The sequence below is a fragment of the Urocampus carinirostris genome, chromosome 2 (assembly GCF_059441175.1).
Source record: "Urocampus carinirostris isolate Australia breed hairy pipefish chromosome 2, RoL_Ucar_1.0, whole genome shotgun sequence".
Lineage (NCBI taxonomy): Eukaryota > Metazoa > Chordata > Actinopteri > Syngnathiformes > Syngnathidae > Urocampus > Urocampus carinirostris.
Window position 1 is genome coordinate 37,540,791 of NC_142350.1, and position 24,125 is coordinate 37,564,915.

Consider the following 24,125-nt stretch of genomic DNA (forward strand, 5'->3'; position numbering starts at 1 on the left):
ATGGTCAAAGTCACGTTCCTATGCAACAGTACAACGACTGTGGCTAAAGAAAGCTGAAAAATGCATTTGCTCCACCTTGACTTCTATCCAGCATGGCTAAAAACAGTGATTTCAATTTCTCTTTAAAGGGCTGACACAATACTTTTATACCCTACCGTTAAAAAGTTTAGGGTCTTTCAGAAATGTCCTTATTTTTTAGGGAAAATCACTGTTTTTTTATGAAAATAACATGAAACTAATCAGAAATACATCTCATATATTGTTTACTTGGAGAATGATTATGTTAGCTGCAAACACAACAAGCACTCCAGTATTCTTAAAGTAAAGAGTTTACTAATTGTGTTAGAAGGCTAATGGTTGACTAGGAAAAAACGTTGTGCAATGATGTTAGCACAGCTGAAAACAGTTAAGCTATAAAACTGACCTCTCTTTGAGTTAGCCAAGTATCGCATGTGTGGGTGTGGTTAAACTTTCAGTATTCCCAGAAAAAAAGGACTTTCATTTTAAATTCAACATTCTATTCCTGTCCTAATAAATGAAGGGTATTTGATGCGAGAAATTGCCAAGGAACTGAAGTTCTCCGAAAATGGTGCGTACTATTCCCTTAAGAGAATAGCACAAACAGGCTCTAAACAGAGGAGAAAGAGAATTTCCTGTAAATCAGTGCTATTAAAGTCAAGGCCCTCGGGCCAATTGCAGCCCTAAGACTGATAACTGGAGGCCCCAGGCTTAAGGCCCGGTCACACAGCCTTTCACGGGCATATCGCAGCTGAATCACGGCCAGAAGTTTCTGCCCGTGAAGCAGACGCGGTGGAAAATGTGCAAAATTGTCTAAACCCGCTGTTTACCCGTGGTATGCCCGCGAAACAGACGCCGGCGACTGTTCCGCGTCCTTATCGCGGGTAACCGCGGCTGCATCGCGTTTGACCGTGCTTACACGCGGTACACATGCTAATGCACGTGATAACACCGCGATATAGGCGCAGAACAAACGTGCTATGACCGTGCTCCACCCGCGATTACCCGCTAAAATTTCGCGTCCTACCCGCGTGTAACCACGTCTTGGCCGCGACCGTAGCACGGCCTGGCACGTTCGTACCGCGTCTTTACCTCGTGTGTACCACGTGTGCCACCCGCGGTTACCCGTGGTCTAAAGTTTTGAGCAGCGCAAAACTTTTTCGCACGGCCAACCGCGTGTGAATTTCCGACCGCGTGTAAAGCACCGCTGTATCTCGTCTGTATCGCGATCTCAAAGCGTCCAACAGCGTCTGCTTCACGGGCAGAAATTTCTGGCCGTGATTCAGCCGCGATACGCCTGTGAAAGGCTGTGTGACCGGGCCTTTAATATGAAAGGAGAATGTGTATTTTCTGACCACAAGATGGGGTTGTATTGTTTTTGGCAACTTGTCTCTCAGATCTTAATTACATCAATCTGTCATTTCTGTATTACCTTTTTTATTATAAAACAGTAAGAACATATCACTGTATTTCCTGGATATACCTGAAAGCACTGCACAATTTTTAGAGGGAAAGTGTGTTTTTGACAACTAGATACTATATTGTGTGGTGCAACTGAAAACGAGTACTAACAAACACAAGTTTTCTTGTTTTACTAAAAAAACAAAAAAAACAAAAACATAGAGCGTAATAAAAATAATTCAGCTAACAGGTTAAACATATTGTAAAATGCTAAATTACACTAAAATTATTAACCAAAAAGAGTAACCTGTATTCATCTCTGAGCCACAGAAATGATCAGAAAAATGATATACCGTCAATTTAGGCGTGATTATAATTCAAATTTTAAAAACATAACAAAACATAAATTAAATTATTTTTGAAGCTTTTGATGGGTGGTGTGCCTCAAAATTGTGTAATGAAAAAAAAGTGCCTTCACCCAAAAAGGTTGAAAGCACTGGCCAAGAGAGCTAATGCATGGATGTCAAACTCAGTTTGGCTCTAGCGCCGGATCCAGACTCTCTGTTCTAAGGCGGGCTGGATCAGTAAAACAATGTCAACTCCAATTTTTTTAGCTTTGTTTCACAGTATTATGCTTTAGCATCCAGCATACATTAGTAACATACTCTACATATTAGAATCACGGATGACAAAGGATATTTTCTAAACATACTGCTTTATTTTAATGGTTGATTGGATGCAGGTTTACACCTGAGCCAACTCACCAAGCTATACCAACTCAACACTGCCCTCTAACGGCTGGAAGAAGTAGTTGGTATTCCTTTATTTAAATAATCCTTACTTTTGATAGAAATAACCCACAAACTCGATTCTTTTTCAACATACTCAGAAATGGATGGAGGGCCGGATTGAATCATCCGGCTGGCCGGATCCAGCCTGTGGGCAGATAGTTGGACATACCTGATCTAATGCATTTTAAACAAACATTTATGAATCAGCCCCCAAGTTATTCCGCTGTTAAATTGGAAAAATTAAAACACAATACAAGTGTGGAGGGATATTCACCTTGTGGTAGTCCTGCTCCAGCCTTGAGTCGGAGCCAGCTCCCGTCTTGTACTTGTTCATCTTCATCTTCATCTGCCGGGTTCTCTCCTCCATTTCGATACCTGAAGCGTAGAACGACAGTTGACATATTGGAAGTGCAATGTAATAAAATAATGTTGTTGGACAGCACAGCAGTGATGAGGAATAAGCTCCTCCTGGATTAAGAGACATGAGTTATGGCAAGGAGCGCCCGAAAGGGAGAACACCTCACTTCTTCAATGGCAAGAGTTTAATGAACAAATTTTTCAGTACTCAAAACAAAAGTTCATGGATCGTTTTTTTGTAAAGATGTTTTTGGTTTGTTGCATCTTTAAAAGAAAAACCCTGATGAAAGAGAAAACCAACTCAAATTAAAGTTGTCTTATTATCTTATACTCTTTTAAGGCTTGACGCTGACTGACACTATTTACTCTTAATACAAAAATCCTAACTCAATGACTCAAAATCTTTAAAAAGATTGATCTAAATATTTTCTGATCTTGGCTCCCTTGTTCTTATCATAATTCTCGACCTGATTTCATTAAACACACAACTCCAAGGGTCAGTGTTCGCTCAAGTTCTTTTCATCCTATACGTTCTCTTAAAAATACAGAGTAGTTTATTTTCGAAGCTAGAATATATCGATGACACACCCCTGATACTACTGTTATTGATTACTCTATTAAAACCAGTAGTGGGCCGCCAGGGTCTGCAAGGTCATCTCTGCTTGCCCAAGAAATATCGGAATCATGTGATGTTAATTATATTTTGTCGAACACTTGAATAATTCCAAATTGTCTGTCAGCTTCCTCCCATTGCTTTTCCCTTGGTTGAGCTGCTTTGTGGTGTGTGCTTTTTAGGCATTTAAGTAATCACATTTTAGCCATTACTTGTTGCCAGGGTCAGTAATCAGCCCAGAGGCCTTCAAAAAGACTTCTGAAGGCCCTGAGGCCTAACTTCAGTGTTTCATAAAACTGCTGGTTTAGCCAATAATATTTCAAGTTGGTGAAAGAGAGCTTTCTCTAAGAGTAAGACAACTAGTGGGCGGTAATATACCTAAGTGATTGCGACTACCGCACTTCAACTTGCGAACTGCACAAGGAAATATACTGTTGTATTATTTAGTAGGTTTTTTTGTCAACCCACAATGGCTCAAGGAGAAGAATGGGTGGATTTGGTCGTATATTTACAGTGAAAGCCATTTTGTAGATGGATTTTCTGAGGAAAGCTGGACATTATTTAGAAAGGTTGGACAATTCCGAAGCTCGATCAATAAACTTGACTTGCAGGACTGAGCCAAAATTTCACATTCCATTTGTGAGGACTCTGGCGGAGAAGAAGATTTGGGCCAACTCCAGGCCCCGCCGCACCAGGTTTTCTGGGTACGTTGAGCATGGTTTGTTCGAAGAACCGGCAAAGCCGACTCCACGAGATGTGGGGAGTAAAGGGCGCCGCACCATGCGGATGCGTAACACGCAAGGCTGCCTTTTGTAATAAAATCAGAGTTAACAAAACCGTTTAAAAATGTACATCTTTTCTATTTCAGTGTCTGCAGAGGTCATCTTGACCGACAATTTACCATCATTGACAAATTATTTTAAAAGGTCATTTTTCGGGTAGCAAATTTGACCATGAACCACAGCAGCAGGAGATCCTTAACACGTGTTACACTTAGAGAGAGAGGCAGAGAGACAAAGAAGTTAAATGACAGGTGGATATAAAAAAAACTAGAGAAAAGCCCGGCATAACCCAAACGTAATGATTGACATTCTAGGCCCGACCTTGGCCTGGATGTGAAATGCACGGCTCGCCAATGATTACAACATTTTTCTACATTGTTTTTAGGTTACGCTTTAAATTGTGCAGTTGATCACGTTATGTTTTTTGCTTTCTTTTTACCTGTGATTTTCTAAAAGATTACTTTATTTCAAACAATTTTAATGCTGAGTCGGTGCACATTTGATTGACACATATATATTAAAAAATGTGACAGCACTAATTTGAATATTCAATGGGGATTAATACTGTTGTAGACGCACTATGGCTAAATGCTTAGCACGTTTACCTAAAACTATAAATGACTTATGTTCAACTTGAACTATTGACCGCCCTTTCGGTACCCGTTGCACCAAGATGGCGGACGATGATGTTAGATCCCTCTAGGTGACGTACACGTATTCAAAAAATAGGTTAGTTCATCTATGGATGCGGAATACAAAAAAATACAAAAAAATAAACCGTGCTTATGCCAATAATTCTTTCTAATTTACTGTATGGACCACAGCGCAAACACTGCCATATCTAATTCAACTAGCACTGTTAAATGTGACTCCAATTTCGTTGTCACAATATATTCAACTCATTTTGTAACAATGACAATAAAGGTATATTCTATTCTATTCTAGCACTAAAGACAATTGGCCCAATAATTCATAAAGCTCTGTTGTGACCAAAGCACTAATCCTATGCTGTGATAACAGGATGTTTCTTTTCCAAGATGAGATCACACTGTGTGTTCAGCAAACTGACCAAAAAGCAGCTAAGATACAATTAAAGGAGAAATGGTGAGCAAAGCATAAAAGACTGCGGAATCCTATTGAAGTAAGGGGGTAAGCAAGGATATCATTGAGGGTGACTGGGAGGCAATCACAGTTTGAGAAGGCAAGAGATGATGAAAAAAGGACAGACCTGAGTTCATCCAAGTTGGTGAGACAGTGTCTACTGGGATCACATCCGGAATGAACAGACACGCACAGAGGAGAGAAAGATGGATGTGAGAAGAAGGGCTTGGGGTGAACATAAAAGGGGATGTGATACCGGCACCATAATCACCTGGAAAGGCCACCGTTTGAATGGTTAGGTGGAGAGGGTGAAGGCTCAGGTATCGGGAGGGCACAAAACAAAACAGTATGATACAACATTGATAAACAAAGCTAAATATATAAACAAGAATAAGTTGACTCTTGAGCAGGAAGACACTTTACATAGACAAAAATAGTGACTAGATGATGAAGGTGCTGTATCTGAGCCAGGTCAGGAGACTTCTCCTGCTACGGGTAAATTTGGAAACCAGAAGCACTGTTTCATGAGGGGGAGCAAACCGCTACCTAAAAACAACCTGGAGAAGGATGGGCGCTACCCGGTTTTACCTGCCCAAGACACACCACAGGAAGTGGTGTCCTGATGACTCTCAGGGTTAGGCGATCCGTGAATCGTGAAACACGTACAAGTGTTGGCTCATGAAAGAAAACAGCCTCACACCTCAACTGCCTTCTTCCAGAATACTCTTCATCACCGTATTTTTCTCTCAAGTGCAATTCTAAAATATCCTGGCAAATATTTGCTTTCCTTGAATAGATTCAGCAAAGTCAACAACCCGCGTGGAACTTATTTTTACCACAGCTCTCGCTTGCTTCAACACTTGACTGCAAAAGTAGCAATAACTACAGAAAACAATGAGTCTCATCTAGAAAGTAATTCTTAGGCATAGTTTGCATTAAAATGATCAGTTAAATTTCCAGGACAGTAGTGAAAACGTTATTAGACTTGTGATGAACTTTCACAGCTTTGCATCTCTTTGTTCAAGCTACATGGTTAAGAGGTCAAACAAAAGGCACCTATAGAGGGAAATCTCTCATCTTCATTGATCTCATCGTAATCAGTCATTTTTTAAGATCAAGCTAAGCCTTAACCTAATACTTGGTGTTTAACTCCATCTGAGGGGCTTTGTGGTAAAATGTTTTGCCTTTAAATTTGGAGGAGGTGGGTTCAAAACCCAGCTAGATAATAGCAAACAATATGGGACCCGCTGCTTTCCAGCTTAACACTCATTATTAAATAATTGAAAATGTTGTGGGGTCAAGGAATTATGAGCAGGATGTCTTTTTTGACATCCGGTGCACATATTTAAAACTGCATGTCATGTTTTCGACATGTTGCGCCTCAAATTCAATCCCTTTGCAGGCCTGATCTGGCCTGCAGGCTATATGTTTGACATCCCTGAGCTAGAGAGTAGTGGGTTGGGCAGGTATGATAAACTCTAGTCCAGGATGATGCCCTATAACAGGGGTCTGGAACATCTTTGACCCAAAGAGCCATTATATATGAAAAACATTATGTTTGTCTTTTTAGAAAGATCAACAGCATATATTTTAAGACAAAATTCAACAAAACTGCCAAACCCGCTCTTCATTCTTCGGCACATTTCTTTTTACCGTGTGATGTTTGATAAAATCTATGTCCTGTATCGATATACTGTAAATATACCACTTAATTTTAATTTATTCATTGTTGTTTAGAAATGTACAGCCAGTCAGACACATTGAGTTAAACTGCAGTCAGAATTGTGCTCTATATATAGTGGACCAAAAACTTTCAACATTCAGCACTGTCTCGGCTTCGCACGTGTGACAATCAGCTCTGCATGTGTCAATACATTAAATAATTGTGCAAGTTCTATTTTATCTCAGAGCACATGTACTCATTGAAAGACCCCTATATGGCTTGGGAGACAAGGAGACCCGACCCCCTGCCCTACAACATTCTTTTCTTGGCATTATTTATCTTAAATATATGTGTACAACATGCATCACTGCAAAACCACACAAAGACGAGAAAGTCAAACTAAAAGTAGACCATTTTTTAAATTCTAAACACAATTCTATGATTGAATTGTCTTATACAACAACAGTCCTTTTTTAAATTAACCAAAGAGGAAGTAAACACACCCAAACCAACAAACCTGTGAGACTGAGGGACGGACGTGTCCCTTCGTCACACAGCGAGCCATTAGGACTCTGCTGCTGGTCCTCCCAAGTTACTTCTATAAAGTCAGACACATAATACATAATAACAGCTAAGGTGGGATTATAAAGAAAGAAACAAACCCCAAGTCAAATAAAATGAGATAGACAAGTGAAAAGCTGTTAAAAGCCAGGAAAAGAGAGCTTGAAAGATAAAACCTTTTGTCTTCAGCACCCAAAAATGAACAGCTGCCTTATGATTCCCTTTCTATTTATTGCAACACGAGCGCCATCTCTTGGTCTCAACGTTTAAGGACATACAGACGAGTTGTGAAAAATATATCATCTCCCAAAAATCATTCTCAATACAGATGTGTTCTTAAGAAGAGAGAAATTTAATTCATGCTTTTTATTAATAATGAGTCTTTTTATTTTTAAAGTAAAGTGTAATTAAGTCCCATTATATCTTTTGAAGTAATCCAGAGATGAAAAGGGAATAGAAAAGGGAAAAAATAAATGCAACCGTCAAAAATCAAATTTGTTCAAATCACACATGCTAACGAACTTGCCTTTCCTCCCATTCAGTGGCACGCCTTGACTCTTACAATCTGCTGCAGGTGGAAACATAGAAGGCGACTCACAGTGGGTCAAACATGAACACCTTTTGACTATTTAGCGGTTAAGGAAAAAGGAAAAATAAATAAGAAATGTAACTGCATCCCCAAGTCCTTTTACATCTTACTTGGCACTCTAAGCACAATTTAGAAACTATTTATTTTCTGCATTTTATTTAAATAGCCTTTTTATCATTTTTATCTGTGAATTTTTTATTTATTTATTACATGTTTACCCTGGAGTGCCATTTAAATTCTTGTTGCCTATAATGTTTCACAACGTTGATTTCAATTAATCTATGCAATTAATGTTGTCCTAATGCTACTTATGTCATAAACATGCAGATCAATACAAGGTAAACACACATATCATAATCATTGAATTGTTGTAATTTCTTTGTTCACTAATTTCCCTTTTCTGGGGTAAGGTTCTGTTTTCTTGTTTTTAACTTGAATGTGTTTTCCCAGCAAGAAAAAAAAATGAATAGGTGTAGGCGCTTAAAAGCTTCAACTTCAGCTTCAGCTTACTCTTACATGTTTACTGTATGTATCATATCATTGTATTGTACAGAAACAATATTAAAAAGGCAAAGAAATATAAAAATATATTTTTGACCATGCATTACAAGTCAATTACATGTATTGTTCTCTCTAATGAATGCATGGACAATCTAGTACTGTGAGTAATTAAGTGAAACATTAGTTATGTTCCTGTAATTTACAATAAAATCCTCTCTAGATTTTTTAGCTCAACTTGTTAGTTTAAAATCACATGTTCAAGTTTATCAAAGCGACATTGTATACTATTTAGCAACTCCTGGAGATAAACATATGTCATTCATTTAAAAATGTATTGAAATGAATAATGAGCAAAAATACTTGAATTATCATTTAAAAGTGCATTTTTAAAAAATATAATACTCGTGGGTCTAGAAATGTGTATTAATTTTACATAACATGAAGATCACCCAGAAGGACCAGAATTTATGGTCTACCATCTTGCTACAAAGGGTACCCGGAAAAAAAAGTGAAAGGCTGGGCAAAAAACTGAGGAGAAAATCGTTGCTGTTTGCTCAATTTAGTGCCGTTTAGTCAAATAAAACACAATTTTTCTTATATTGGTGGTAAATGTTTCTTAAAACGAGGAAAAGAAAATACCCGCTGCTAAATAACATAGTTTTGCTTAGTTTAAATGTGTTTTTGTCATTTTATTAGAGAAACAAGATAAAAAATCTTAAAATCATGAAAATTATACCTAAAATAAACAAAATCATCTGCTGGTAAGTACTTTGTTTCCCAGTATATATTTAAAAGGAGAGTGTATATTATTTAGCAAATAATAATGCGGTTACTTTGAGCCTTTGTGGTGTAGCACGCCCCCCCCCCCTTTTTTTTTTGTTGCACTACATTATACAGTAACATCACTGTGAAATATTGCACAGTGTCCTTTTATGTCAAAAAATCTCTGTTTGAGAACATCAAGAAATAACAGATATAGAGCCACAAGAATGTGAACAAGCAAAAAAGTGACCTGGGCAAGGAGAATAAGACTAAAGATAGCTCTCTGAGCAACAGAAAGAGTTGCATGGACAAGAAAAGCCTAAATGAACTGACAATGATGAGAGAGTCTTGCAAATACTTTGACAAGTACTACAGCCCTCTTCAATTGCATAAGGTTTTGCCTGGGTCCTCCCCTCACTTCATACACATACAATTTAAATTATGAAAAATCGCGCACACACAATGTTCACTCCACAAGAATGTAAACCTGTTTAAAAGATTGTTTTTGTATCTCAAAATGCGTCCTTGAAAGAGGTTAGATACAAGTTCAAGTGAAAATGTTGTTTTGGCCAATTCAAATGTCTTGAAAATAAGTGAAAATAATCTCTACATGAGACTAAAACAGAGCACTACATTTGGAAACAGACAACATAACATAAAGGGATGATATTGTGACAGTACAGGACTTATGATGACTATACTCTACACTCTACTACGTCAAACATATCCGCAACCGGAGTTGCAGACGGGTTTTGGTGTTCAGCGTGAGGCGCGCTCTTAGCACGCCTCACTCTGAAGTCGTAAACCCTCACAAATAGGTACACACCTTCGCAAGGCTCACTTCCTTCGTCTCCATCTTCTACAGAGGGGATATGGGAAGGGAACCGAGGATACATGTTATTACAAATTTCAGCCGAAACAAGGCCCGTCACTAAAATCCTTCACTGCCTTTTAGGGCTCTACTTGTCAACACTCAACAGGGCTGGCCTGTGAATGAGTTAAGGCTTAGTGATTTTGCACAAAATAAAAAACAAAATATAGAGGAAACAAATTAAAGATAACTTACTTCTGTCTTTCCCTGTGGATGGAAGCTGGGGGAGTTGCCGACCTCGTCTGTGGGACATTGGCGTGCTGTTTGGACTGGTTTGGACTGATCCGCTACGGGGATGCGCCCTATAAGAACCAAAGGTTGTGAGAATATGGTAAGACACAAGGGAAACCGAAATTGTCAAGCTTCAATTTATTTGTCAGCCCATAAGAAGAAAAAAAAGTTAAAGCATTAAAATAACAAAAAAAAAATGATTTTTCTTTATATATCAATAGTTGTTTGCATCACAAATTCCAGTTTAAGTTTACAGTATATTATAGCAAACAAACACAGTGATAAATTCAGTTGATAGGATTTACACTAACTATACAATAATTCCTTAAACCAAAGTAGGCAGTTGCATAAATGTGGGCAATCCTACAGGAACAGCATGTCATATCTATATGTAATTTTATATTTACTAAATGCTTGTTAGAGTTATACTGCATTTATTTAAAAAAAAAAAGAACTAGAAACGATTTTGCCTCCTGAATCAGTCCTTTATTTAGAAGCAACAGCAGTTTATTGCAAAAAAAATCTCTGTTTTGAGCCTGTAAACAGACTCTAGGTGCATAATTTTAAAGTTTTATGTATGGAATGTGGGGTAAAGTGTTAACCAGGGACTTCAAAATTGTGAGATAAACGAGGAATTGGCAATTAGCAGCAAACAACCTCATGTAAGTGTTTTTGTTTTACACCTTCTTGATAGACTCATCTGTGATGATTAAGGCACAAGTTATATCTACAGTTGTCTTCTATGAAGAAGTTAGCTCTCTGTTTAGCTATAGCAGGAGTGCTGCAATAAAAAATATTTTAAAGACGATTAGCGGCAACAAAATCATGAACATTAAAGTACTTGCAAAAGCTACACAGAAAAATGGTGCATTTTAGAGACATTGGATGTCTTAGTTGTGACATATTTCATTGGAAAAACATTGGTGATTTTCCCGATTGTTTTTCGATGACATTTGAAGGTTCTTAGTTGGACAATTACAATCAGAAGCCGATTAATCAGCCCTACATAATGAAAAGCTAAACAAGTATGATCCATGTTCTCTGGTCTATGTATTATTATGTATTATTAATCTATGTTTTGCCTTGACCAAATAAAGAGCTAAGAGGTAGTTGATAACAGAATCGGGAGATAAAGCTACGATTTAGTTCACTTTTCATTCCTAAAGACAATGCACACACAATGAAGTTTGGCACATGGCATGAGAGTGAAGAGACCTTTGGCACAAAGCTGAAAAACAAAACGAAAATTAACAAAAGAGGCGTTGAAACCCATGTGCGGTCAGTCGTCAAGCTGAAAAAATTAAATAAACGTTCAACGCTGAATCAGCAGCCGGTTTCCATGCGTTCGGATTGTCTCCAAAAGGGCTTGAACTCAAATCAAGAATAAAAACAAAACATCAAATGAGGTCAAAATAAAAAGCATCAGTTAGTGGCCAAACTCAACGAAAGTCGGCCCAACAATGCCATACGCGCACAGGCGTATGAGCAGTGTTCCAAAACCCAAATATATTTGAACGGTACGATTAGCGTGCACTGTACATGTAAAGGAAGTACGGCATCGTTACTATCCCGAACAAAACACAACTGAAATGGGTGGATGCATTTTAGGTGAAATAGGGAAGGGGAGCAGGTAGTGGGAGAGTGGTGAAATGAATTTCCTCATTTTTTCTGGGTTAGTTGAGTTAGTTGGTTTGTGGGAGAGCATTAGCCAACTCAGTATATCCTTAACTCATTCAGAGTCAGTTCTGTTAAAATGTAATGAATGAGTTAATATAAGATTTTTTTGATGGTTTCACACTATAATCATGCGTTTCTGGTGAAAAATCAAAAGTTTGAAAATAAAGGACCACGCCACAATCCATGCCCCTCTTAGTCGTAACACAAGCGTAAAACGCTGTCTAACAAGCGGGGGGACTCTGAAAAGCGATAAATTTGTTGACGACTCCAATGGGGGTCGCACCTCGTCATGGCAGGAGAAGGAGGTGCCGACCTCCTGGATGGGAGCGATGGCATGGACCTCATCATCGATGAGTCGTGGGGGCGTTCGGTGGAGCGAGATCGGGATGTGTGGCGCTCAATTGTGGGCCGCTGGTCTGCAGATCGGGACCTGATGTGATACTCGTGTCTATCCATGGCTCCGTGGCTCCTGAAGAGGTTATTGAAAGATAGGTAGGAACTCAGTGGGCCCCCTTTTGCGGATGGGGATGGAAGTCAGGTAAGCGCGAATGAAAGCACTTTGACTTTGATAGGTATGTTTGCTTGCGGGTGACACTGATGAATATTTTTGTGATCTTTAAGGACTAACTGTGTCATTGCATGTCATTTAGAGTTTTTACTTGAAGCTCCTCTTAATACAGTAATCCCTTGTTTATAGCGGGGGTTTACATTCCAAAAATGTTTTTGTATGATTATTATACACATACAGACACTCCCCTACTTCCGAACATTTGAGTTACGAAAAACGGTGCATAGGAACATTTTTTTCGGGATGTCGAAAAGTACTTGGACATTGCTTTAAGTTAGATTTTGTACTGTGCATATTTTCCCGATTATAGGACAGAACGTTGGTGCTTCTTTCTGCCGCTACTACCGTGTGGTGCTCTGAGAGTTCACCCAGCATCAACCCCGATGAAGAAATCCGGCTTCCTCCTCCTAGTTTGTGTGTAAACATACTATACTGTACTGTATCTTTTTTTTTTTTTTTTTTTTTTTTATGAAAGTGGAATAAGAAAGCTTGATGCGAGAGAAAATGGTTGGACGACTTTTTTTGGCCCCTTTCTACCATGAAGGAGGATGTCGCCTACCTCTTGAAGCCCATCTTCCACAAGTAAGTTAAGCTTAACTTTATTCATCTTTATAGAGCATATTATTTTATGATATGTTTATTTTTTAATACAAAACAATACAGGTTACTTATACAAGCCTTAAACCTTAAACATACATTCCATACAAAATATAGCACTGAAGGAATTTACAAACAAATTCAACTTATGAATCAGGAATCAGGAACAGTCCGGAACGTATCTTGTTCGTAAGTAAGGCAGCGTCTGTAATAATTTGCCGAATACAGCGCGCACCGGATGCTCGAATTTAAAAATGAAAGTCAATTTATTCTTTGCACCAGATTTAAAGCCGCAGGCTTGAACAGCAATAGAAATGAACGTATTCACCTATATTTCTTTTATCTTAAGTCCGGTGCACACCTAGCGCCAACCATGTGGGAAATTTGCCGTTGATGCCTTTGACTGGAGAACGCCACCTGACGCCGTTTTCATTTTTTCTCTTGAGTTGTTTACGTTACATGTATTCGGATCAATCAAGATGACAATTACAAAGACAACAAATTTTTACTATTAGGCCCAAATAAAACACGAATGAGGGCTGCATCACGCAAAATGTGAGTCCTATTTTTCTACACAAGAGAGCCAGGACAAACAGATTGCAACGCAGACATGTCTTTTGTGTTGTTGTCTTTGGTGGTTTGGTGGTTGCTGCAGTAATGGACCGAATTGCATGTATTTGCTTTCATTTCTTGAGGATAAAAGTGTATAATATTGTACAGTGATACCCTTACATACAAGTTTAATTTGTTTGAGAAAATGAAGTAAATGTTCTCAAGCTCCCAAAAGCATCCAGGTTAACCCTAAATAGCTATAAAACACACATTTCTGATCACCAAAAAACATTTAAAAACAATTCAACTTAAAAATGCAGTATCTCAAGTTGCTCGTACGTAAAGGGGCCACAGTCTATCTAATTAATTCCTCATTTATTATCAGAATTGACACTCAGTCCTCTTTGATATAAGTGTACAGGAACTACAGATGTGGTTCTTCAAAATAGAAGGAAATTAGGGGAGGATGTTGATTCAGAGACGAGCATTTTAATGTTTTTAATAATTCAAATTGCATTACATTTTGCAGGTGCTCTCTCAGTAACTGAACTTTTAGGCCAACTGTTTTCCTTCCCATCTGAGCCCTTTACTTTTATTTTTAATGAGGAAGCTATTGAAGCCCAGAAGTCATGAAGTGTGCAAGGTATGAAATTGTGCGCTCATGCTATTGTGTTAAGGTGCAGTAGGTGGATGCTACCAAAATGCTCTGAGAGTGATCTTTGTATTCGTATTACATTGAGATACTAATCTAAAAAAACATTTGGCACATTGCAAGGGAGCTGTAAGAAGAAGCCACACAACTGTTAAAAGTTCACTTCAATAATACATACATTAAAAAAAAGAAAAATAAAGAAAGCCCACCGATTAAACACAATTAGGACATCACGTCACACAGTACGTGGGATTTCAAACATGCATAGTCCAAACACAAAACTGGCAGTCACCATTTTAAAACACACACCTTAAAAATAGTTTGTGTTTGTAAATATAAATTTGTCTTCTTATTAGAGAGTAATTTGTTTAGAATTGAGAAATTGTAATTGATAACCAACTAAGGGCCCGGTCACACAGCCGTTTGCGTCTGTATTGCGGCTAAAATTTTGCGTTTTTTTTTTTGCCCGTGGTTGCCCGCGATGGAAAATGCGCAAAATTGGCCAACCCGCTGTTCATCGGTGGTATGCCCGCAAAACAGACGCCGGCGACTGTTCCGCTTCCTCATCGCGTCATTTCCCCGTCATTTTCTCGTGTGGACCACGGGTATAAAAGCTCCCGAGCCGGTGTTGTGCCCAAATCCGACTCCTACGCAAACCCCCCCCCCCTCGCGTGAACGCGCATTCTGCTGCGATCGCTTTTGTTGGAAGCGTGCATTGACGTTGGTGACTTTTTCATCCGCGTTAACAAACGCATTTTGTAGAATACGATCGCACTTTATTGTTTAAATAAACGCGTTATATAGACTAGGATCTCCCAATTGTTATAATTAGCTCGCTTTATTGTTTTAATAAGCGTTTTATATAGAATACGATCGCTTTTGTTGGAAGCGCAGCAGAATGCGCGTTCACGCGAGGGGGGGAGGATTTTATATACGGTGTGCATTACCGTTCGATTACGTTCACAACAAAAACAAAGACGGAATGGTTTAAGTTGTATTACATTCCCAACAAATGCAAGACGACAGTGGATTTGGTTATATGTTCGCCATTACATTCCCTAAAAGTGATATAAAAGTGAGATAAAACGAGGTAAAAGTGGTTGTAGTAGCGAGGGGATGCAAATCTCGGCAGGGATGCATTTCTCGGCATAACACCGGGCTGTAGAAATCATAACCGCTCAAGACACAGTCCCGTGAAGATCAAGATTTCAAGCTCTGGCACCGAAGAAGCCAATATGTTATTATTGTAATAGTTTTTCATTTTGATTTTATTATCTTGTTATGAAATGAAAATAAATGTCAAGAAATAAAAATGGATTAAGACGAGGTCACTACGGTGACGGGGATCCATGTCCACCCCTTGACGTCTCGAGCACAACTGACGTGTGCTCGGCATATTGCGCTGTATATACACGGAGAAAGGCGTTTGACCGTCACACGCGTAACACGCTAATTTCACGTAATAACACCGCGATACAGGCGCAGAACATGCTATGACCATGCTCCACCCACGATGACCCGCTGAAATTTCCCGTCCTACCCATGTGTAACCACGCCCTGGCCGCGGCCAGAGCACGTCGTTCCGCGTCATTTCCGCGTCATTACCTCGTGTGCCGCCCGCGGTTAACACGTGCTCAAAGTTTTGAGCAGCTCAAAACGTTTTCGCGCGGCCAACCGCGTGTGAATTTCCGACCGCGAGTAAAGCACTGCTGTATCTCGTCTATATGGCGGTCTCAAAGCGTCCAACAGCGCCCAACAGCGTCTACTTCACGGCCAGAAATTTCTGGCCGTGATTCAGCCGCAAACGGCTGTGTGACCGGGCCCTAAGATATTGAATACTCATCACAAATGAATTAAAAACATGATTTACTCTAATAGCCAACATATTTGCTTTTAGGGTAATCAGATATAGAAGTTTAAAACCAGGAGAGGTCAACTACTTCTTGCTTTTATGTTTAGAAATCATGAGAACTGTTGCTAGCTACCGGCCAAATGCTGTAGACTACTATCAGACCCTTAACAAGCAGAACCTTTCTGGTGGGAGATTCAAAATGTGAAGTAAACACAGTTTACACACAGTAAGCACAGTTTGCTTAACAGTTGCCGGAACCGAGTAGAGAAAAATGGATACTGGAGAGTACATTGACTTAGTTAGCTATTTCCATGTCACATGCAATATCTCGGTGGGTTGGTGACTGTTTAGAACGTCTGCCTCACAGTTCAGATTTCATGGGTTCAATTCCAGCTACCAACCGCTATGTGTGGAGTTTGCAGTGCATGAGTGGGTTACTCCAGATGCTACGATTTCTTCTCACGTATTAAAATCATGCATGGCAATAAGGAAGTCAAAAATGTTCAGAGCATGATTGTGTGTGTGTGTGTGTGTGTGTGTGTGTGTGTGTGTGTGTGTGTGTGTGTGTGTGTGTGTGTGTGTGTGAAAAGTTTGTATGTCTGTGTGCTATTGACTGGAGACCACTCCAGACTGTCCCTTGCCCAAAGTCTTTTGGGAGGGGCTCCAGTACCCTTGCAACCCTAGAAAATGAATGAATAAATGAGTGCACTATTCGTGAGCCACTCACTATTGTGCTCTTCATGGCAGATACAGTTTTTGATAAGTCTTAAGAGAAACATCAAATCACTACATCCATCCAACGGATACATATCCCTGAATGCTTGCATTGCATCACTTTTAATGAATCGAAATAATTAAATTGCTCTCTTTCTTGTGCCCAACCCTTTTGCTGCTTTTCATCAAACCGAATTACGTCACACATCAACAAGATGGGAAACTGAGGGCAGCCGATTCCTTGGTGAGTCCTTTGGATTCTACTTTCAAAGGCAATTTGACAAGAAGCTCTCGTTCATGGTTATCTGTAGAGATGTTTGAGTCCAGCTCAGCCTCCGCGACATTTAGAGAGTGTTTAATAAAGACGGGCAAATACTTGTAAAGAGTTCTGAGAAACCTTCATTTGTCCATCCCAGAGGAAAAGCAAAAAGGTTTCCTCGTACTTCCTGACTGAAAGTCTGACGGCAGAAGACTGAGTAGTCCTCTATATCAGAAGTCAGCATCCACCAGGAACGATACCCAGAGTCTTTCAGTACCGGGCCGCACAGCAAGAAATAATAAAATGCTGTATTTTACAAAAAAGTTACCGTATTTTTTACCTGTATCGTATATAACTGGCATTTTTTTAAATCCACAAACTCAAAGTTTCGGTGCGCGTTGTAGACAAGTTTTTACGGAAGTATATTACCATATTTGAGCAATTGATATCGCTACAACCCCGAAACTTCGCATCCGAAGCGGCCAGGGTGGCCTTTACCATTAACCACCTGTCCGGGAGGGCAGTAGGGCTGTAGATGAGGCTTTAGATTCTCATCATCATGTTATTTTTACTCATAGTACCATGTTGTTGAATACGTGGGACAAAATAAAATCATTTATTGACAACGTAAACTATAAACACATTCCAAAAATACAATATATACAATGTATTTATTTAATGTCCTTTAAAGTCTGATTCATCATCAGGTACACAAAAAAGTCGTTTCCCTTGTTGAGCTTTTTGCATTTATCGATATCTTTCTGGGCCACTCTATTTCCTCCATTATATAAAATTTGTCTCTGGTACTGTGAATAAAAATAGTGTAACGATGAGCTGAAAGCTAATGCGGTCATTATTATTAATGTTATTATTGGGCAGGACTGCAAGAATAAGGTCAAACCTTAAAAAAGGTTGGGGACCACTGCATTGTATTGTTCCTGGGAAGATATTTAATTTTATTCGTGCACCAGAGCACACGCATCGATCCTGGAGGTGGGCTGGTGCTAAAAGGCACCTGAATTCTAAAGACAGGGACAGTATATACAGAGTCCAAGCAATGTATCTTAGATGCTCAAGTAATCATGAGCAAAAATTTAAAAGAAATCATGAACAGCCTGTTTTGGCTACAGCTGCTTGCACAATGTAAGGTAAATGGTAAACATAAACAAAGACATTAACAAAGCAGCAGTCACATGCTGTTCAGCATTTGACTGAAAATTCAGACAGCTGACAGCAGCAACATAAAAAACTCTGAGCCTCAGCCTACAAACACAAAGGCAGTTGTGTACCAATCACGTACATTTACACAACCTCAGAGAAGTGATGTCTCCTCGACAGAAACCGATATCCAACAGGATATCCTTTTCTGACATCACGGTCACGGATAAATTAACCACGGGGACGTCAACATGGCGGGTGCACGGCTGCAGCGGTGCCGCATGTTAATACCTCTCAAAGTCATAGTCAGAAGAGTAGGCGCCCTCAGAAAAGGCACGGGATATCCGAGTGGAACGCAGTAACCGGACTGCTTCCTCGCGGCACAGCGGGTAAACGCTGTGGTTTCGGCTGGGAAAAAATATCACAGCTGGTCAGAGACGTTCGGTTTGGCTCATCCTGAAAATCGATTGCTGTGGTTGAACCCTCTGAACATTTGCAAAAGAACTGGGTGACCCATTTGGGGCAGGAAATAAATGCATTGTTTGGTAATTTTTTTAAGGATAATGAAAGGTGTTCAGTTGTTCACTGTAGCCGTATTGTTAGATACCGTTTTTAGACCTTTTTTAGTGGAATACCCCTTTTTTCAGTCCTAATCACTGGAAAACAGTAATGGTGTGTGGATTTAGCAAAAACAAACAAAAAGATTAATGTTTTAAAATTGTGGATCTGGTTTAGTAAACATTGTGGCATTTGATCTAATTCATATGCCCTCTGGTAGGCGCTACAGCTCCCTTAAACCAAGGACAAACAGTCTGAGACAGTTTCTTCCCGAGAGCCATCACCACCTTAAACGAGAGTGTAAACATATTTATCTTGCGACTATTTAAATATTTAATTTTATTGCACGACTCTTTCATCGCACTATTGTAACGATGCACTATTTTTTTATTACTCGATTATTAGAACTTATTCCATTCCTAAAGCACTGCGTTGCACATATTTTTGCCTATTTATCCTGACATTCTTAGATATTATGTTTCCCCTTAAATTCTTTATTACATGTTTTACCATGGGATGCCGTGTCTAATCTCGTTACATACAACGTTTCATTATGTTGATATTAATGGCAAAAAAAAAGATAATTCAATTTATCAATACAAATCCAAACATTTAAAACAAGAGAGGAAAAAAACAAAATCATTGTCTTTTAATTACAATATTTTGGGGTTGGAAAATAATTATTTTAAATATTTAACTTATCATTTATCATCATTTATTTCAAGACTTTGGTAAGATATTTGCAATCAAAATTAAAACAAGAAAACATATATAGTATGGCAATCATTTTCATAAATGTAAATCTTATTTTTCCTTTTTGTGATTTATTTCAATAATTATTTGTTTGTAAGATAAATAAAATACTTTTAAAAAGGGAAAAACACTTTCCATATCAGATAATACGTATTCGTTCCATTTCAAAATATAGTAAAATGAGAAAAAAAACACTGCTTACTGCCAATAGTACAATAATGAATAATTACATTACATTCACAAGACTAGGAGTCAGAGTGAATATTAGTTGAATAAGAGAAGAAAGATAGTGTAGACATTATTAAAAAGTAATTTTCCTAATAGACACCCTAAATTATTTTATGAATGGATAGTACTTATACTTTAACAAGCTAATGTTTTTATTTAATAATTACTTTTGAACTAATGTGACAATTTAAGTCATATATTAAACATCTTATATACACTTATTCCTGCGGTTAGGATGTATTAAAAGAGTTTATATGCCAGTTTACAGTAGATCAGCATCTACGGCGGCACTGAACGCGTGCGTATAAAGGGGAGGTGAGAAAATGGCTGCAAAAAGAGTGAACACTGAGATGGTAAAAACAGAGATGGAGTAGATGATGTCGAAGGGTGCTTGAAGTCGACAAACTCACATTGAAACAAATGAAAAAAAATCACATGGTGTACATGACGAGAATCTTTTTTTACAAGAACCTTTAACGACATATATTGTGCAGCCTAAAACAACTAAAATTTAGTTGAAATACAATGATATCTCAGAACTGTATTCGAACAACTCAAATTGGTATTTGGCCAAAAAATGAGTTATTTTTTGCTTTAGTATTTGAATGAAGAATCGTAACTCGTACAAATCGAAACACAGCCAAAAAGAGGTTGAGTAAAGAGCGGCCTTTTGAGAGAGAGCTATTATTGTTGGTATCACTGTATATTGAAAAAGGATGTATCCAAATTGTCCTGTTGAACTTTTACTTTGCTGATTTGGCAGAGTTCTCAGCAAAACAATTTGGGTAAGTGAGTTCGCTGTGTCTCGGACAGTGATTTACAGCGAAAGACAATTTTAAATTTTAAATACGCATTTGGGCTAAAAGAAAGAAGCTCAGGTCTGACGGTGTTATGGACCACTTCTAGAAACTGTTCCCAAGGCTCAGAGCAAATCATATGTGAAAAAAAAAATATGATCTATTTTCTTCTAAGATCTAAGATCTTGCATATATATATATATATATATATATATATATATATATATATATATATATATATATATATATATATATATATATATATATATATATATATATATATACACATATATTATGCAGTACATTGTAATAATAAGCTAAAATTAGTTACCTGGTGGGTGGGGGTACGCTAGGGGAGCGTGAACGTGCTCTGTGTATTTCAGCTGACCGGGAACAATGGTTAGATGACATCACTTGTTCTGGGACAGACAAGGTGGAGCCCTGAAAGTCTCTCCCATTCGGTCGGTAGTCTGTGGATATGTCAAGGAAAGAATAAAGGTGGCACAAAATAGTTATTTTGGTCAGATTTAAAGAAACCAAAACACAATAAAAAAAATACAAAAAGATTCCGTTTTTAATCCATTGAGGAATCACTTACAGACCTTGAAGGTTAACATTTGGCTATAAGTTGGTTTAAGTATACGTACATATCGCTAACATTATAAATGTTTTAATGCACGAAGGTTACTCCCTACACAACCTTACTTCCAAGTACTTAAATGCCTTTAACAGTATGATTATGGATCAACGCTTCATTAGCACACCTCAAATAATGCAATTTTGATTAATTTTGAAATAGGATATAACGCCAAACATTTTGGTGAGGCAAAAGCAGCCAAAGTATGTGATTGGATGATCCAGGAAAGTAAATAATAGTGGCTCATTCCCTTTTTTGTGTTTTAAAGACTTGTAGATTACATGGAAAACAAGGGACGTGATAGTCATGACATCAGGAGAGTAGAATCCAGTGGAAACCAATAAAGAAAGGATAGTGATGGAGATTACCCTTTCGACAAAACACCTTCATTTCATCTGCATGTTTGTTGATCAAAATAATATGTATTAAATAGTGTAACGAAAAATCAACCAATAGAACAGTTTTTACCATTTGCTGTCAGGAACCAGAACAGGATCAGGACCCAAACGCGTGACGTTCTCACACAAGCTTTTTATCTTACGGGAAATGGGGAGTCAAGCACGTTAGGCAGCGGTCTGGCGTGGAAAGACAGGAAGCCAGAGACCGACGAGATCAATTCCAACTGCCCGAGTTGATATCGGACAGATGGGGTCGATACCGGACAGGACGGGACAAACAGGATAGATAATGAATCAGGATATCGAAAATAAACAGGACAAACTAGACGGAAACTAAACTGAAAACAAATATCAAACAGGACAAAATAAACAGGAACAATACGGTACAGGAAATACCAAAAGGGACAGGACCGAGTCGAAACTCACGTCTTGCAGGGCAGAAATTCGTTACTTAAAAAGACGGAAAGCCAATCTGTTACTGAGCTGCAGCTGGCGCCACACGGGCGGGCCCAATTAGGCGCCATGGCAACCGTGACAATTTCCAGTCAAGCAAGTCGGATCCATTTTAAAGTAACACCCATTGAATCACATTACAGTCATCCCTCGGTTATCGCGAAACCCGCGAAAAGTGAAAATCCGCGAAGAAGCGTCGCCCCTTCAAAAATGCTTAAAAAAAAATATATATATATTTTTTAATTTTTTTATTTTATCATTATTATTATTTTTTAGACCTGCGAAGCTCTGAACCCGCTAATGTGGAACCGCGAAGTAGCGAGGTTCCACTGTAATATATTTCGTTTAAACTTTGCAAAATTATTCAAAATGTGTTAACATCAATTATGCGTTCCACAAAAGACAAATGGAATTCCATTCCTTTCACTTTGTTTTAACACATCAGAAGAAAAACAAGTGGTGGCACAGCAAGTTGCAGTATACGCAGTAGACGAGGGGTCAACAAACTTGGAATCTACTTTCTATTTTACTGAATAGTGCAAAGTGCCAACAGTTTAATATGCATTTTTTAAATCACAACATACATGTTATAACTATGTTGTTGCCATATCATTATGATTTTCATTTAGAATAATCTATCATGTATTTGAAAACACTAATAATGTCAATGATTATTAAGCCAGTTAAGAATTACATTTCCTAGAAAATCACAATGCCCGATCACATGTAAGCCTTTTTAAGAATTGGGTCATTAGTTACTAAGGTATTCTTTGCTACCTGGTGACAACAAGCACCACACTGTTGACCCTTGCTAAAAGCAAAAACAAGCTTGCCGCCGCCTTTTTTTTTTGTAGTTTTTACTAGGTGCTCGGTCATAATATATGCTCATCTATTCCTATTTCACATTTTACGAAATTGTGTGCCAATAACAGCTATGACATAGAGCCTTTTTACATAGACGTAGGAGTGTAAGGAATGGATTATTATACAATTGCTAACACGCACTAAAGCACACACAGACAGATATATATGAAGACAGAGTGAATTACCTGTTATGACACCAACACCATCTTCACAATCATAGTCTGAGATCTCGCCGTCACTTATCCTCTGGGATCCTTTTCAAAAATAGAGAAAGAAGTGGGATCTGATGAGTACGAGAAAAACAGCTCCAATGTGTTTAAACAAGTGGTCACCAAACATTTTAAAAGAGAGAGAGAGAGAGAGAGAGAGATCTACTTTATTGTCATTCTAGTACACGTGTATACAGAACGAAATGTCGATGGATCTGACTCGAAATGTCGATGGAGCTGACTCCCACAGTTTCCCTCAGTGTCCTTCAGTGTACAGATATAAATAAAGTTGGATTGTGTTATTTACCATAGTGCCGACAGTGCAAGAAGAGACGCTAACCAGATGTGCAAGATGGGCAGTCAGGTTAACAAGTCAGGTACACAGTACCATTATATTGTAAACAATAACACTGTAAGTAATAACACTGTAAGTAACAATAGTGCAGAGATCAAATGTGCAAGGAGTGGCAAGCTATAAAAAAACTGCCACTCGTGCAAAAGTCAAATTAGCAGCCGTTTAGATTTAAGTTAACTATATGTTAGATTGACCATTTAACAGTCTAATGGCCAGGGGGACTAGACTATTGCGGAGCCTGGTGGTCCTGCACCGCACACTGCAGTACCTCTTCCCAGAGGCTAGCAGAGTGAATAGTCCACTGAAAGCTATTTAGTTGTTTATGATTTTGCAAAGGACTAGCAGCTTTTTATGCATTTCAACAAATGGGTTATGTTATTACAGTAAAATGTGTACTATAAGCCACAACTTTTTTCCCAAGCTTTCAACCCTGCGGCTTATGCAAGAGTTAAGGTAAAGTGCATTATTAAAACTCTTTCTGCGTAACGTCTTTCTTTGTGAATAGCTCATGTTTCAATGTGGGCACATCCCGCATATAGTCAGGTGCAGCTTATGTATGTACGAAATGTTTTTTCTTTAAAAATGTACTGGGTGCGGTTTATA

At 38.5% G+C, this 24,125-nt stretch overlaps 1 protein-coding gene across 18 annotated transcripts in view; it reads right to left on the reverse strand.

Annotated features, from left to right (window-relative positions):
- The window catches only part of rims2a (regulating synaptic membrane exocytosis 2a), a 196,700-nt gene that overhangs the window by 44,045 nt on the left and 128,530 nt on the right, over window positions 1-24,125 (reverse strand). For 12 of the 18 annotated variants that reach the window (XM_088326414.1, XM_088326413.1, XM_088326412.1 and 9 more), the window contains 7 exons: window positions 23,144-23,212; window positions 20,938-21,076; window positions 18,562-18,678; window positions 12,202-12,387; window positions 10,206-10,312; window positions 9,966-9,998; window positions 2,485-2,585 (listed from right to left, as the gene is read on the reverse strand). In XM_088326414.1, coding sequence (XP_088182540.1) covers window positions 2,485-2,585; window positions 9,966-9,998; window positions 10,206-10,312; window positions 12,202-12,387; window positions 18,562-18,678; window positions 20,938-21,076; window positions 23,144-23,212 — 752 coding nt within the window. The remainder of the gene's footprint in view (window positions 1-2,484; window positions 2,586-9,965; window positions 9,999-10,205; window positions 10,313-12,201; window positions 12,388-18,561; window positions 18,679-20,937; window positions 21,077-23,143; window positions 23,213-24,125) is intronic. The other 6 variants (XM_088326428.1, XM_088326429.1, XM_088326419.1 and 3 more) reach the window with 4 other exon arrangements.